The 17,898-nt window shown below is 41.7% G+C and overlaps 1 protein-coding gene across 1 annotated transcript in view; it reads left to right on the plus strand.

Moving 5' to 3' along the window:
• Positions 1 to 13,588: 13,588 nt before the first annotated feature.
• The window catches only part of LOC143416820 (protein NLRC3-like), a 78,086-nt gene continuing 73,776 nt past the window's right edge, over positions 13,589 to 17,898 (plus strand). Inside the window, exon 1 of the mRNA XM_076882462.1 lies at positions 13,589 to 14,962. Coding sequence (XP_076738577.1) covers positions 13,671 to 14,962 — 1,292 coding nt within the window. The 5' untranslated portion in view covers positions 13,589 to 13,670. The remainder of the gene's footprint in view (positions 14,963 to 17,898) is intronic.

Consider the following 17,898-nt stretch of genomic DNA (forward strand, 5'->3'; position numbering starts at 1 on the left):
GTCTCTCCAACTCTTTAACCTTTTGTTTACATTCTTTCACCTCCTCCGAGTTGAACTGAACCGCTTTGGCTAGGCTGGCTAGCATCGTACTAGCTTGCTTGCATTGCACACTCAGGTCAGCTAGCTGCTCGTCCACTCTTTTTTCAAGGTTTTTTCTACGTAGTCATGATCCGTTCCTTCTCTGCTGTCTTCCTTTCCATCACATGGCGATGTTGTTTCTTGTTTTTTGAGGTCGAGTTTGAATTTAGCAGGTTTAACTATACTTGGGGCAGTCATTTTACTACTTTCGAGTGGAAACAATAACGAACACAAAGTAAATTCTGGGACAAGTTCAACGAGCTCCTAATTCGTGCGACTGCTCAACTCGCCATCTTGCGCCACCGTCTCACTACTAGATGAACTTGTGACACACATCTGCAGCAGAGGCTGAGTGGCTGCTCTCACACCTGGAGCATCCAAATCGACCCACAAACACGCTGAAAGATGCAATGCCATCAATGTGGATTGTCAAGACTGAGAGACCTCTTCCCTCTGACCCCTCCCCAAACCCTCAAACCCTCCTACCCACCTCGACATACAAACTCTGTGTGGCTTCACGTGTTCTGTTGATGTTTACATGATCGAAATAACTTGAACACAAACACAAACAAACAAAGAGGAAGACCGCACCGGAAGGAAACAACTACAAGTCCCAGCATCCTCTGTGTTTAGGGAGCAGCAGTGAAAGTGAAAGCAGGAGGAGGAAGGTGGAGCTGAGGCAGGTGAGTGTTAACATGAATATGTTTCTTCTTATGACATAAAATAATTCCACGCTGTTCGTGTCTGTGGGTGAAATGTGAGGCCGGTCGGCTCCTCTGAGCGCTGGTTTCCTGTAAGTAGAGAGGAAGTGAGTTTAGCTGAGCCTCCGTTTAGTGTGAGAGAGCAGGAGGAGAGTGAGAGCTGTGCTGAGGCAGGGTGAGTGTTAACACCGCTCTGACATTACTGTGTCTCTGTGGCGGGAACAACAGGCTCCGTCAGTGGAGGCAAAAATAATCAGACTTTGGTTTTTCAAAAGAAACAACTTTATGTCGGAAGTTCCCGCACGCTCATTGGATAACGATGTGTCAATCACGAGCTATTAGCCAATGAGCGTGCGGATTCACAGAAAGACCCGCCTTTATCACGGGACTTTAAAAACTACAATGGCGACAGAAACTCCGTGAGTGGAGTTCAGGGTGACGTTATGAAACTGTGACGTTTGAGCCACTTCCCGTTGAACGTGAAACTGATGGTTTCTGGTGTTTGGGTCTGTTTTTCTGTATTTATGCAGATAAAGTGTAAACTCAGATGAATTATACCATCAAATGTTAAAGGAAAATATCAGGATGAGTGTCTGTGAGCTGAGAAGGACGTGAAGCGAGCAGTTTATCCCAGAGCTGAAGCTGCTCTGTGTGCAGAGATGAGCTCAGATTCCTGCTGTGATTGATCAACAGTCACAGAAATGTAGACTTGTAGTTATTACTGCAGTATGGTCACAGCAGATACTGATAAACATGTATTATGAGGATGGATGATCAAGTTTCTCACTCTCTCCTTTAAATCTCAGTTTTTTTCTTCTTCACAGTTTATCTGTTAATTTATTAATGAATAACACTGAAAGAGTTTCTGTTATATTTCCCCTTGAACATCAGCTTATTAGGGCGGCATTAGGAAATAGCCCCCCTCCAAAGAATGAATAAATGAATGATGATAATAATAAAATGATTCAAAAGCAGAGCTCAGAGTGGTAGAATGGTCAAACATGGATCCACGGGTGGTTCAACTGCATTTGGTGACGTGACTAAAGCAAATCTTTCAAATAATCCCACCATCAACGGGATGTTGTCTCCTTTACTACGGTTACTTTACTTGGTCACCGTGTGAATTTCTTTGAAATGAACCAAATTCTTTTATTTGTCGGTTGTTGCATATTTAACCTCTACAGTCAGGAAAGGAGGAGATGAGGCCTCAACAATGTTGGGTTGTAGCTGTGCTTCAGGTTAGAGTGAGTGTCCATGGAATAAATGTAAGTCAGTGAACTGGAAACATGACTGTGTTCAAACTTTGCTTTCCTTTTTATAATGAGTCTAATCAAAGGTGCACAGAAGTATCTCCACTGTGACTTTTCTGTGTCACCATCAGAGCTTCTGCACAGTGTTTCTGGGGCAGATAACATTGCAGCATTATGGAGACATTATGGAGACAAAAAGAAAAGCGTCTGGACTTCTTTAAGTTAAACTTAAAGAAGTCCAGACGCTTTTCTTGGACTGTTGGTTTCAGTGTTGAGTCTCATTCACACACTCCCTCAGACTCTTCACACACACTGATTTGCTGACATAAACACACTCCTGTGTGCTTCACACACACACTGAGGACCATCTACAGACTGTGAGCTCCGTCTTCTTTGTCTTTGGAGCCGAACTCTGACAAAGTTAGGAACAAAACTTTCTCCAGCGTGTGAACTTTCCTCCTAGACTCAGTCTGAGCAGTCAGACCACATATTTCTAAAGCAGCACATGAAGGTGTGGCTCACACACACACAGGTGAAGGAAACAGCTGCAGTATTAAAAACTGCTTCACTGTCTACAAATATATGAACTGAATGTTTCTTTCAGGCTGTAAAAACCTTATTTATCCTCCATTACAGTCCTGCATTCAGAGCATTACTTCTGTTATATTAGTACATGTATTTTATTCTGATGAACACATGAAACTCTGAGCTGGATTGAATCCATTGAATCAGAGTCCAGGACTCAGACTAAACACACTGAATGTGTCCTGAGCTCGGCCGCTGTTCCACAGTAACTGCTGTCAGAGTCACTGTTACTGAGTTAGCTTAGCTAGCAGAGCAGCTAGCAGTTAGAGTATGAACTCTGTAAGCAGTCAGCTCGGTCCTGGACATGGTTACTGACATAAAGCTGCTCTCTGCAGCCATGTTTGACCTGCTGCTTTGTAGGACTACAGTAATGGAGGATTTGGAGGCTGAACTGGGCTCTGTGACACTTTTTGTAGTGAACTGATGAAAGCTGCGTCTCAGATGGATGTTAGTCCAACACATCAGACACGACCTCTGCAGCTCTCAGTTGATGTGCACATGAATGATTTGTGTTTCCTCTGCAGGTGAAGGTAGAAAGTGTGTGTGAGCTGATGTGAACTGAGCAGCATGGATCAGTGTGAGGACAGAGAGGAGGGAGTCCCTCCCTCTAAAAGCACTCTGTGTGGGGAACATGAGAGCCAGACCAAAGCTCAGAGGTGAGATGACCATCTCTAACTGTCCATGACTCTTCTCCATGTCACAGCTCAGCACTCACATCACTGCTCCATCATTATTCACACTCATACCTCTGTGTGTGTTGTTTTAAAGCCCAGAGCTGTGGGGTGTACCAGGCTCAGCTGGACATAACCCTGAAACTAATCCAGAGCCTGGACCTGAACCCAGCTGTGTTTCCTTAAAGAGCAACGACTCGAAGGATATTATTGAAAACTTTAACAAAAGACTGTTATGTGACAAAGAGTAAGTACATTATTTTTATGAGATTGTTCATCATGTCTTTAATTTAATATTTCCAGTTTTTCCTTCCTGTCTCATGAAGCTGTTACATTTATTGTTTTTCTTTTAGGATCAATAAGAGGCCAGAATCTCCTGGACCTGAACCCAGCTGTGTTTCCTTAAAGAGCAACATGTCGAAGGATGTTGTTATAGACTTTAAAGGATGTTCTTCTGCTGCTGAGAGGTAATGTGTGTCTAGATGTTGTTCCTGACTCTGTATTTCTGAATAAATCCTCATGTTTAATATCAGCTCAGCTCTTTTTCACACATTTCTATGTTGGTGTGTGAAGCGGTGTGTGTTGGAGTGTTTCCACAAACACAGCAGTCAGAGTGGAAAGAGTGGATGTTGTAGGAGGTGTTTGTGTAGTGAAGAGGCTGAGTGTCTGTAGGACTCCAGCTGCTCCAGCAGGTGTCTCCTTTGTGCTTTGCTTCAAACACAGTGTAGGGAGGAGCTTCCACTCAGGTGTTTCAGGTGTTGCTGGATGGAGGAGGACAAATAGTTTTTCCCTTCAGTGACACTTCAGCAGCTCAATGTTCTGGGAGATGTTTGTCTTTATGAAGGTTTATGGATTCTTGTTCTTACTTTGGTTAAACTGAGCAACACATTTTCCATCTAACATTTAAAGTAAATTTCCAGGTGAATAAAAGATCTGCAGCTGCAGCCTCTGTGATGTTTCACAGTCTGAAAGTAACAAATTCAACCAGAGTTCAAACAAAGGCTTAATATACGTGTGTGTTTGATATAATGCCAACAAGTACAAATAGGTGTTCTTACAGGTCTTAATCACAGAGGTCTGATAAGTCTGGTGACTTTCACACTCAGCAATTTTGCTGCCTTTTATTTTATATTGGCCTTTTTAAAGCCCTTCAAAGTCTCCCACATTCATACAGAGCTTTTAACACCAAACTCCTTTACAGTCCTTCTCCTCTCACACACGATCACACGACTGATTTGTCTGCAGCAGCTGTGTTACTGCTAGTATTTTATTATGTGTGTAATCTCCTCATATTGTTCCTGTGGTTTAGTTTGACTTCCTTCTGCAAACTCAGCTGCTCTGTTGCTGATACACGTCTCCATGAATATGATTGATCAGATGCTGCCAACACCATGTGTTTCATGTGAGCGCTCAGCTGAAACCCTGGGTTGACTTATCGAGTTAATAACAAGCTTCACGTGACTGTGAATGCTAAAGTGAATCCAGATAAAGGAACGAGACCCTGCTAATGTTGGACTCACTTCTTAGTGTAGATCCCAGGAGGAAGTTCAACATAGCCATTCTTTGTGCTAGCTCGACCAAACCTGAGACCACAGTGCAGGATAATGATCATCATCTGTCTCTGTCAAGGACATTTAAAATCCACAAATAACAAACATAATTATATTTGATCATTAAAAATATGTTTTCACTTAAAGCATGAGCACACTGGTGGATTACAGAAACATGAAAACTCGTTAACAGTAAAGTTAATTTAGGTGTAAACAAAGTGTCAAACATACTTAAGTAGAAGGACTGATGTTTGTGTTAAAATACCCTCTTAAAGCTGAAATACTGATTCAGCTTCTTTACTCAAGTAAAGGTAAAAGAGTACAGGCTCTGAAATGTACTCACAGTATTAAAGTAAAAACGCCATCTTTGAAGGAAATTTCTGCCAGTTTTTGTGCAAAGTTACCTGAATTTCTACCTCCAACATTAATATGAGAAAATTATCTGAACTTTTATTCTAATGAATTTAATCAGCTTGAACATTTTGTAGCACAAAAGTAGAAAAAACTCAAAGGGAATCAAAAATAGCTCCGTTTGCTGTTGCCTGCATTGTAGATGGGCGGCTTTGCCTCAACACCTAAACAGGAAAATGAGTTTAGTCAAGTATTAAAGTGGGATTGAAGAGGTGAGGAAACCAGAGATCAGGTGTTGTGGTGCAGCATGGTCACAAGAATCATTTAGAAATGGGTCGAAATATTTTCTCTTCTAGATTTTTTGCACAGTCTGATGTGCTGCTGCTCTGAGGTTTACTGCTCTCTGTGTGCTTAGAAAACTGTGAGGTACAAGTAGATTTGACACAAGTTATAATGGCTGATTTCCATATAACGGTGGAATACAGGGACTTAATCGTTAAGTAAGAAGAAAGTTTGAAGCCTAATCTTGAAAGTAGAGATAGTGTCTGTCTCCTGAATCCAAACTGGAAGCTGGTTCCACAGAAGAGGGGCCTGAAAACTGAAGGCTCTCCCTCCCATTCTACTTTTAAATACTCTAGGAACAACAAGTAGGCCTGCAGAGCGAGAGCGAAGTGCTCTAATAGGGTGATATGGTACTACAAGGTCATTAAGATAAGATGGGGCCTGATTATTTAAGACCTTGTATGTGAGGAGCAGGATTTTGAATTCTGGATTTAACAGGAAGCCAATGAAGGGAATAAAGGAGAAATCTGCTCTCTCTTTCTAGTCCCTGTCAGGACTCTTGCTGCAGCATTTTGGATCAGCTGAAGGCTTTTCAGGGAGTTTTTAGGACTTCCTGATAATAATGAATTACAGTCGTCCAGCCTGGAAGTAATAAATGCATGAACTAGTTTTTCAGCATCACTCTGAGACAGGATATTTCTAACTTTAGAGATGTTGCACAAATGGAAGAAAGCAGTCTTACATATTTGTTTAATATGTGCGTTGAAGGACATGTCCTGGTCAAAAATGACTCCAAGGTTCCTCACAGCGTTACTGGAGGCCAAGGTAATGCCATCCAGAGTAAGAATCTGGTTAGATACCATATTTCTAAGCTTTTCAGGGCCGAGTACAATAACCTCAGTTTGATCTGAATTAAGAAGCAGAAAGTTAGCGGCCATCCAGGTCTTTATGTCTTTAAGACATTCCTGCAGTTTAACTCATTGGTGTGTGTTATCTGGCTTCATGGACAGATAGAGCTGGGTGTGCTATGTCTTCTGATGATGCTGCCTTGGTGATTTTAACATCCATGTCTGCTGTGACTCTAAACTTCTGGTCAAGGACTTTTTAAATATTATTGACTCTTTTAACTTGACCCAGTGGGTTACTGGTCCCACTCATGAAAAAGGTCACACACTAGACTTGGAGCTTTCCCACGGGCTGGATGTGTGCGTCACTGAAATATCTGAGTTGTGCATCTCCGATCATCTTCCTGTGTTGTTCACAGAGATGGGCAGTAATGCGTTACGCGTTACTGTAATCTGATTACTTTTTTCAAGTAACGAGTAAAGTAAGGGATTACTATTGCAAAAACGGTAATTAGATTACCGTTACTTTCCCATAGGAACGCTGCGTTACTGCGTTACTAAAACCGTGATTTTTTGCGAGAATGTCTCACGACAGTGACGTAAGCGAGTGCGCCGTTAGTGACAACAGCTGTGTGCAGATCAACAGTGGATCATATATCGAGTGCAGGAGAGAGTATGAGCGTTCAGCGTTTAAAGCGTGGAAGTACTGACCTTACTTTGAGTTTGATTCCATAAAAAGTGACAAAAACATTAGTGTCCGTTGTGCGTGGGAAGAAAACTTCTTTTTACAGCGAAAAAAACCCCTAAACTTCCAAGCAAGCACTGAGTGCGCTATGACGTAATGGGAAACTCACAGAGAAACTCGCGGATTCTTCCATTGACCGCTGCACACCTGCACCAGGGTAAACCTCCGCCTACCCCACTCCTGCTTTACAGGTGAAAATAGAGCAAAGGGACCGCTGAGTCTTTGACTTTATTTATGTTCTGCTGTGTTTTACTTGCATCTATTTGAAAGACTGAGTGTAAACACAACAAATATTTTCTTTTATGTGCTGGAATGTGTAGAAAATAGGTTTAAATGTTAAACTAATTTATTCAAGTCAGAGAATGTTGCATATAATTAAATTTTTGCTTGATGCATAAAGTTAAAAGATTAAAACTAATAAAACAAGTTAAAAAAATAGACTTTTCCATTTGATTACATTTTGTATGATGGATTATGCAGAAAAAGTAGAATTGGGCTGAAAGATCTATCGCTTTATCACCTATTCAGGTTGTAAATCGTGTTTTTAAAATGTAACTACGTAACTAAGTAATTAATTACTTTTGAAAATGAGTAATCAGTAAAGTAACGGGATTACTTTTTGGGGGAGTAATCAGTAATTAGTTACTGATTACTTTTTTCAAGTAACTTGACCAACACTGGTTGTTCACTCTAACTATGCGCCGCTCGGTAGATAAGCCGTGTGCCTCAGCGCTTAAAAAGCGAGCGCTTAATGCTCGTATACAAGTATTTGTGATGATTTTTTTAGCATTTTTAACAACAAGCTTCTATCTATTAGGGCTCTTGTCTCGCCGACTGCTGCCTCAGATCCGAGTCTTTCTCCTGTGTGCTCAGCTGTCTTAGAGCAGTTTGATCCCGTCTCCCTTAATGACTTGACTGCAGTAGTTTGTAACCTAAGATCATCACACTGCCCCTCTGATTGTCTCCCCCCAACTACTCTTTCAAGGATTGTCAGGTTGGAGATCGGCCTATAATTAGCTAAGACAGCTGTGTCTAGGGATGCTTTTTAAGTAAAGGTTTAACTACAGCCAGCTAGGGATGGGTACCGTTTAGATTTGTAAACCTGCTAAATCAGAATCAGTTGCTGATGATGGCTTTTTTCTTTTACATTAATCACGTATAGTCTTAACTCAAAGTGAACATAGACTTGATTGAAGTAACTCAGATCAGCCAATTCAAAATGCTAATTCAATCAACTCTGAGTTCATGGCTAGACTCAGTTTGTTGGCCCTGCACCTTAAAACTATTCCCTGTTTGTCCCTCATGTTTTTTGGATATTGTTTTCACATCTTATGTCACGGCTAGCGGGGCGAGCCATGTTGAATTTAATAAAGGACCCAAGATGCCGACACTGCTGTGAAGTGAGTGAGCTTTATTGAAACAGTGAAGTGCAGTGGAGATGGCCTGTGCAGAAGCTAAGATAACCTCTACTGAAAAAACAAAAAAACTAACCTGAAACCTTAAACGGAGACACGGGGAGACAACACAGACGAACCAGCAACAAGCAGGAGAAAACAAAGGGCTCATATACACAAAAGAGCCATCAGGGAATGAGAAAAGGGAGACACAGCAGGATTCATTGGACATAACCAGACAAGGGGAGGCAAAAGTAGACACACTAACATAGGACATGGCACTGTCAAAATAAAACAGGAAGTGAACACAGAGACACAATACTAACACAGTACAGCGGGAACACAGAAACCAAAACCTCAGAACTAGAAAATCTTAATCAGAATGAAATTGTAACAAAAGACAATAACAATCAAAACAAAACTACTGAGTCCACAGACTCGGGACATACATCGGCTCAAACTGTGGTCATAAATATTTTGTACTTGTAAATCAGAGTGTGTAGTTGTGAACTGAATTTTGTAACATTGTAAAACAAAATATCTGAAAAGTTTGTTTTTGCGTTCATTGATTTGTGTGTGTAAAAATGTAAAAATGTAATAAATGTAAGAAACATTAGAACTACTTTTGCTGACACAAAGTTTGGCGAGCACTGCAAGTTGGCACTTTAAACCAGTCACTGATATAAGAATAGAATTAGAATTCAACTTTATTGTCATTGCACATGCACAGGTACAGGGCAACGAAATGCAGTTTGCATCCATCCAGAAGTGCTTTAGTGATATAGATATATTACAGTATATATTAGCAATAATGTAGATATGTAAGTATATTACAGAAATGGGTCTATTATGTTATAATGTACATGTTATGAAGTATGTTGTGAATATTCTATAACTATAGTTATGTACAGGCTGTAGTGAGTACAAGCTATAAACAGGATATGAACAGGATATGAACAGGATATAAGTATGAAAAACTATACAGAATATGAAATAACTTTACAGGAATCTGAGATATACAGCTATACAGAAATGGGAACTATGCAAGTTGTAAACAGTTGTAGGGTTAAAAATTATCGTATGTACAGAATGATTATTTACACAGAGCTATACAGTAGTGCAGTTAAGATAAGTGAGGGTGTGGATAATTTCTACAGAGGCTATATAAAGTGCTAGTGGTTGTGAGCATATAAAGAGAGCACCTTGTTCCAGGGCATCTGAGCATGGAGGGAAAGCTTTATGCAGGAGATGGTAAGAGCTGTTGGGACTAAAGAAACTGAGCAGAAAACTACAGACATCTGGAAACTGAGTTGTTAATTCTCAGTGGGATCAGCAGGACTAGCAAAGCTTCACCATGACGGTCATCTGATTGACTGAACCCATCCAAACATCACTTCATGGACCTTTAGCTTGTGTCTGTCATGGTCCTGGGTCGAGCGACCCAGTGTTTGAGTTTGTGTATCTTTTGTATTTATTTGTGCCTTAGCTTAGTTCACCTAGTTAATTTCTACATTGCTGTTTAGTCTTGTTGTCTCCCCCTGTACTAAGTCTCCCTGGTTCATGCGTCATGTCTGCGTGGTTATGTTTAGTTCATGTCATGTCTAATCTCCATGTTTCCTGTTTTACTTTGAAAGTCTGTATTCAATGTCAGTGTATTTAGTGTCACCTCTCCTGTCCTGTCGTTAGGTTCATGTGTGTCAGCTGTGCTCCCATGTGTGGCCACTTCCCCTGATCATCCCTCATGTGTATTTAGTCTCTGTGTTTAATGTACCATATTTCCCGGACTACAAAGCGCACCTGAATATTAGCCGCAGGTGTTTCAATGTTGACTTATCATATGTAAGAGAATATGCACAAAGGGAATTGTCAGGAAAGAGATGGCTGTTTGGAGACACACGCCTTTAATTAATATTTTGAAAAACAAGTTATGGGTACAAATTTGCATAACTTTTTAGGTATATGTACAAGTAGCGGTAATTACAAGTACAAAACATGTACTGTGCTTCATAAATGAGTAACAAATGTAGTACATAACAATAACCTACAGCACACCAGAAAAATAGATTCAGACTACCTTTTAGGCTCAGGTGCAGTGACACGGCTTCAACAAGAAGAAAAGTCAGTCATTCACCACCATCTTCCTGCGCACTAAAACCACCAAAGTCCTCTCCTCCAGTGTCGGAAAAGAACAGGCTCAGGGTGGCTTCGTCATCCACTCCATACACTCTCAGCTTCTCTCCTTCCTTCCCTTCGTTGTCACTTTCAAAACCAAACAAATCCTCGTTGTCAGTGTCAGAGTCGAACACCCTCAGAAGGGCCGTGGCGGTGTCCTCCATCATGCAGCAGTCCAGCCCTTCGAAATCCGTTAGTGATCGTGGATGTTTTCACACTTTTCCACGCTGTCAGATTCCAATGGTGGAGTTGGGCATAATTTGCTTTTTGCAAGTTTATCATCGCTCATCATCCAGGCCTCCAGCTGAACGCGTAGCGCTACTTTGAAGTTTGTTTTTCCCGCTACTTCGTACGGCACTACGTCGCCTGGCGGATGGACATGTGACCAACATACCACTCTTGAACCCCGATCTTTCTGCCAGGCAACGTAGTGCCGTACAACAGTGGAACAAACAAAACAAATCCGCTCATGGACAATCCATAGAAAAGCCTCACCTGACTAAAAGCCGCAGGGTTCAAAGCTTGTGCAAAAAGTAGCGGCTTATAGCCCGACAATTACGGTAGTCTGTGTTGCGTCGTCTGTGTTCCCACCCTCCGTGTTTCCATGCCCAAGCCTGTTCCAAGCCATCCGGTTGTTCAGTGATGACGCGACGAATCCTACTTCCGGGTCTAAAGTAGTCTGCGTTTAATATGGCTTTTGTGTTGTTAACATGTTTAATGTTTTGTATTTTCTTCTATTTGATCTCAAAAAGCTCCTAAAACAGTCAGTGATCACTGTTGACCTCCCTCGGCTTTTATTACCGCTAATCATTTATTTAAGCTTAGTTTTTAAAACCTTAGGATGTAGCTACAGCCCAGCCCATGCAGCAGTATATGAATGACTAACCTCGTATTGTGGATGGATTATCTCAGTTGCTCTCCTGGCTGAAGTCTGGTCCTTTTACAGCATCCTGCCATGCGATTACATTTGTTCCTGACCACCGAGAACACTCACGGTAACTTTTATCGAGTGGAAAAAAAGTTAGCTTGTTTATATTATGCTAACATAGCTGTGTCGCTAGCGATCACGTAGCACATCATTATATACCAGCTAGCCCAACTTCAGTAACCCTACAAACGTCACTGCTGTTTAGTTTTCTGTACGTTTCTGTACGTTTTAATTTGTTTCCAAAACCCCGCAGTCAGGACATGCTATATTGTATTTAGATAGAAGCTAGCGAGCTAACTTCCTGCTAACTTCTAACTCCGTTAAATGTCATAAATTCCGATTTCATGGATGCCTGGATTTTGAACTCAATTGTTACACCTGGTAGAGCAGAACGCTGATCATTTTATTAAAGATGAAAGACTTTAGACAGTTTTTCAACTCTCAGTAATGCCATAGTGATCGTTTGATATATGGACCTGCAGTGGAGTTTAGGCCCAGACACGGCTAGTGACGTCAGACTGAACAACCGGATAGCCTTACCATAGTTTGTTCCCAGTTTAGGTTTCTGTTTAGTTACTGCTCTTGTGCTGCCCTCATTCTTGTTTGTTTCTTTTGTGTTCATCAGCCACAATAAAAGGCTCGCTTTTGTTTAAGTTCACTCCCGTATCCTCACTTGTGTCTGCACCTGAGTCCTCCACACACTCTCCACACGGTCTGCTACAGCGGGCCGTGACAGTGTCTGTGTGTGGGCAGACATAACATGAGCTAATTATTCATTACTCCTCCACAGAGTGGACCAGCAGAGAGCAGAGGTTTCCACTGGTCAGTCTGCACAGCAGCATCAAACACACCTGGACTCTGTGGTTATGGTTTGTAGTACTACGTTTACATTTGTTCTTTTCAGTCACCTCTATGCTGCACTTTGTGGACCAGAGGATTGTCAGTGTGTCCAACATACATCAGAGTTTGGGCTCCATGATTTCAGTCAGATTGGGGTGACTGTAGCTCAGGAGGGGAGCAGGTCAGCTACTAGTCAGAAGGTTTGTGAATCAAACCCTGGCTGGCAAATATACTGGGTAACGTACTAAACCCAAGCTGCCCTCTGATGCATCCATCAGAGTGTGAAAGAAAGTATTTAAGCATAGAACAATGTGCTTGGTTGAATGAGGCATGTTGTATAAAATGCTTTGTGTGCACAGAGTATCAAAGAGAGCTATATAAGAACCAGTCCATTTACCACTGGGTAATTCATATAGTCTTCTTTTCCAGCGGCTGGAGGACAACATCACCATGTTTGTGAAGAACGAGCTGAAGAAGATCCAGAAGCTTCTGAGTCCAGATCACCCAGAAACTTTAAAGAGCCAGATGGAGGATGAGGAGATGTTTGAAGGTGAGGATGAAGATGAAAGAAAGAGCTGCAGAGAAGCATTTCTGAAGATCACACTCCACTTCTTGAGGAGACTTAAGCAGCATGAGATGGCTGACCATCTGCAGAGCCGTAAGAGAATTTCTCTAAAGACTGAATATTGATCTTTCCTAATAGCTCAAGAAATGGACCAATAGACATTCATGCTTTCAGGGTACTGAAAGGCTATGATATTTATTATATAATATTTGTTTCTGAAATTCTTACCTTCAGAAATATTTGCTTCACTCCGTAAACGTGAACTTAAAGCCCAACTGAAGAAGAAGTTCCAGTGTGTGTTTGAGGGCATCGCTAAAGCAGGAAGCCCAACCCTCCTGAACCAGATCTACACAGAGCTCTACATCACAGAGGGAGGGACTGCAGAGGTCAATGAGGAACATGAGGTCAGACAGATTGAAACAGCATCCAGGAAACCAGACAGACCAGAAACAACAATCAGACAAGAAGACATCTTTAAAGCCTCACCTGGAAGAGACGAACCAATCAGAACAGTGCTGACAAAGGGAGTGGCTGGCATTGGGAAAACAGTCTTAACACAGAAATACAGCCTGGACTGGGCTGAAGACAAAGCCAACCAGGACATCCAGTTCATATTTCCATTCACTTTCAGAGAGCTGAATGTGCTGAAAGAGGAAAAGTTCAGCTTGGTGGAACTTGTTCATCACTTCTTTAATCAAACTAACGAATCAGGAATGTGCAGGCTTGAAGACTTCCAGGTTGTGTTCATACTTGATGGTCTGGATGAGTGTCGACTTAATTTGGACTTCAAGAAAACTAAAATCCTGACAGAAACCAGAAAGTCCACCTCATTGGATGAGCTGCTGACAAACCTCATCAGAGGGAACCTGCTCCCTTCTGCTCGCCTTTGGATAACAACACGACCTGCAGCAGCCAATCAGATCCCTCCTCAGTGTGTCGACATGGTGACAGAGGTCAGAGGGTTCACTGACCCACAGAAGGAGGAGTACTTCAGGAAGAGATTCAGAGATGAGGAGCAGGCCAGCAGGATCATCTCCCACATCAAGAAAGCTCGAAGCCTCCACATCATGTGTCACATCCCAGTCTTCTGCTGGATCACTGCTACAGTTCTGGAGGATGTGCTGGAAACCAGAGAGGGAGGAGAGCTGCCCAACACCCTGACTGAGATGTACATCCACTTCCTGGTGGTTCAGGCCAAAGTCAAGAGGATCAAATATGATGGAGGAGCTGAGACAGATCCACACTGGAGTCCAGAGAGCAGGAAGATGATTGAGTCACTGGGAAAACTGGCTTTTGATCAGCTGCAGAAAGGAAACCTGATCTTCTATGAACCAGACCTGACAGAGTGTGGCATCGATATCAGAGCAGCCTCAGTGTACTCAGGAGTGTTCACACAGATCTTTAAAGAGGAGAAACAACTGTACCAGAACAAGGTGTTCTGCTTTGTTCATCTCAGTGTTCAGGAGTTTCTGGCTGCTCTTCATGTCCACCTGACCTTCATCAACTCTGGACTCAATCTGCTGGAAGAGCAACAAACAAGCTCTCAGACAGAGAAATACTTCTACCAGTGTGCTGTGGACAAGGCCTTACAGAGCCCCAATGGACACCTGGACTTGTTCCTTCGTTTTCTCTTGGGTCTGAAGACTAATCAAACTCGTTTGCAAGGCCTGATGACACAGACAGGAAGTAGCTCACAGACCAATCAAGAAGCAGTTCAGTACATCAAGGAGAAGCTCAGTGAGAATCTGTCTGCAGAGAAAAGCATCAATCTGTTCCACTGTCTGAATGAACTGAATGATCGTTCTCTACTGGAGGAGATCCAACAGTCCCTGAGTTCAGGACGTCTCTCCACAGATAAACTGTCTCCTGCTCAGTGGTCAGCTCTGGTCTTCATCTTACTGTCATCAGAAAAAGATCTGGATGTGTTTGACCTGAAGAAATACTTTGCTTCAGAGGAGGCTCTTCTGAGGCTGCTGCCAGTGGTCAAAGTCTCTAAAAAAGCTCTGTAAGTTATAAAGTTTTTATTATTTAATTTGATTGGTATGTTATGAAAAACACACTGCCATCAACTTCTGTTTTGTTTTTGTCAAAATCACTGTAATATAATCACTGTACCTTTATATACATGCGACTTATATTAATGCTGCTGCCCTCTTGTGGCTAAAGTGTAATTATGTTATTGTTATTAGGGAGGATTTGAGAGTAACATGCCAAGTGAGTCAGCACCTTCGCTTTAGCTTAAAAAATCCAAATTCTTATGTCATCAGTTATAGTTGCATGTATTCATTATCATAACTTAACCTTTAATATTGATGTCTTAAATTTATTTTGAGTAAACTAATGTTAAGGTTCAAATATTGGGGAAGGAGAGTACAAACAACCATGGTCCAGAACTTGGTCAAACAATTGATTTTAATGAAATACACGCGTGGGAAGACCAGCTCCGTTCGCAGACCGGGCTGATCTCCGACTTAATCAAAGCATAAACAGATATTTTATACCATCAGGGCTTGAATTTAATGACGCCCCCTCATACGTCACAAACAGAATATATGCATACGTCAAATCAAAACCACAATGACTTTTAACACAGTTTAAAAGAACATCTCCTATCTTCATGGCAGGTACTTCCTGTCACTGCCGGATGCTCGCTTATCATCTTGACACATCAGCAGCAGTTCTGCGACAAACTGCTCTTTTGCAACCCCGAGCAAAACATGATTAAACTTCCACCTATAAATGATTCTCTTTAACTAAGTGTGTGTCTCGTCCTTAAAGGCTCCTCAAAATAACCTGCACTTAGACTCTGCTTTCGGTTTCAGTTCTGCAAAAGGCACACTCTTCAAACCTGCAACTTCCTGTCAGCCTGCAACTTAGTCTTTCTGAAAGACACACACTGTTTAAACATCTGAATGCAATATCAATTCTGTAGATTATATTATTAATGCAATGGTAATGATGATGATTATTAACAATAGCAGCAAAATATCTCTCCAATCTCAATACTCCCTCTCTCGACCTCTGGAACACCAGAGGTCACAATACATTGTGTTGGGTCACTCCTCGGCCCACTCAGCTGCTTCCATGTCCATCCATGGCATCATGGACATCGGGGTCACCACTCCCGCTCTGACCCTCTCTAGCCGTCCTCTGGCTCAGCAAATCAGACAACCTCATGTCATCTAAGTGGTCCAGTAATAAACACCAGCTCCCCCTCGAGAACACTCCATGCGTAAGATTAGGTTTTTTCTGCATCCCTCTCTTGTGGTCCATCATGCCTCGGGCCTCCAGCATCCTCACCCCCCTGTGGTCGCCGAGATCTTGTGTAAAGCAAACCAAACACCTTTTCCTGCACCTCCCTAACTTATCATCTTTGGGACTCTTTAATCAAAAGCCTGATCCTAATTATCTTCTTGACTTATTGACTTGTATTTATATATATTCTTCAACGTTACTCATCAGTTTAAAACTCTTAAAACGCTGCTTTCACGTCCCTGCATGCGTTTCCTGTCGCTTGCCTTATCTAATCATCAACATCCTGTACACAGAAGTCTCGCTGCTGCAAGGCCTCCACTCTGACCTAGAATCTCCTTTCACAAGAAAATCATTATAAGCGCCTATTCTACTAAAAGATCCAAAAAAACAACCACTTTAATCAATTAAGTTTAAACATATAAGCAATTACTCCTGCATACATTTTATCACAGCTAAACGCTGCCTTGAAACAACTCCTGTGTGTTAACACTAACTTCATTTTAAAACTCACATTTCCTATGTTATAACCTGTTTTTGGTACAGCCTTTTTATTTCATCTTGCTCCTTTGATGTAACAATACCTTCTCATTCTAGTTTATCAGACTTAACCAAAATATATGCTTTCCTTCCTTTGGTCCTTCTCTAAAGCAAGAAACTCCTATTCAGTTCCTCTTTTCTGTCACTTGTTACAGGGCCAGCTCAAGTTCAGTTAAACGCTAAATTAATTTGAGGCCTTTTGCCTGGAATCAATACTGTCATGTGTGTTTATGGACTCTGTGTCTGTAAGCGTGTGCAATCCTTCAATAACTCATATCATCCTCACAGTAGATTGGCTAATCATAGCGCTAGCCAAAGGCTCGTGACCCACAAGAGACGAATTGAGCCACAACTCCCTTAAAGGCACAAAATGCAATATGTATAAAAAGTCATTTCTACGTATAAGCTCTCCCCTTTATCCTAAAAATAAATCTATGTAATATCTGTATGTGTGTCTTCTATTCATTAATGTAATTGTCAGTTATTTTCTCTCTTTATTTTACCTTCTTTTTGTTTACCTCTTTGTTTGTGACGTGGACATCCCTAAACCATCCTGAGTTCCGGCTTCAATTTCAACCCAATTGTACCCTCTATTCTCGCAGTCGAACTCGTCTGGGCTTCACCTTCCCACTGGCCCCTGTGCCCTTCTCTTAGTGTCCTTTGTTGTCTTGTGATCCCCAGCAAACACAGTCTGTTTCTTCTCTGTTTCTTCTCCGTTGCTCTTTTCAGTATTTTCCTTTTAGATTAAATCCCAGCCTGGCAAAATATCCCATTCAGTGTCTTTAAACAGTTATGTCACACTGTTCTTACCAGCCTGCAGTTCACCGTGCATTTTCCATCACGTGCTTTTCTTCCATGCTGCTGCTGGTATCGTCAGTGTAGTTTCAGTTGCACTGTCTTTTGCCTGCTGTTAATTCTTGAAGTCCACGATGTTCTGTCGGTCTTCATCAGGAGATTAACTGTCCTATGAGCTTCTTCTCAGGATCGGGACAAGTGGGAGGTCAAGCTGTAAAATTTTAAGCCAAAATCTGGCCTGTTTTCCTCCCAATTCTGTTAATCAATGGTTTTGTACTCAAGATTCTAGGTTGAAAGAAGTCCACCTGTATTGACACACTAAAGCATACAATTAATATCCTTTTCATTTCTTTT

The sequence above is a fragment of the Maylandia zebra genome, linkage group LG3 (genome assembly GCF_041146795.1).
Source record: "Maylandia zebra isolate NMK-2024a linkage group LG3, Mzebra_GT3a, whole genome shotgun sequence".
NCBI classification, from domain to species: Eukaryota; Metazoa; Chordata; class Actinopteri; order Cichliformes; family Cichlidae; genus Maylandia; species Maylandia zebra.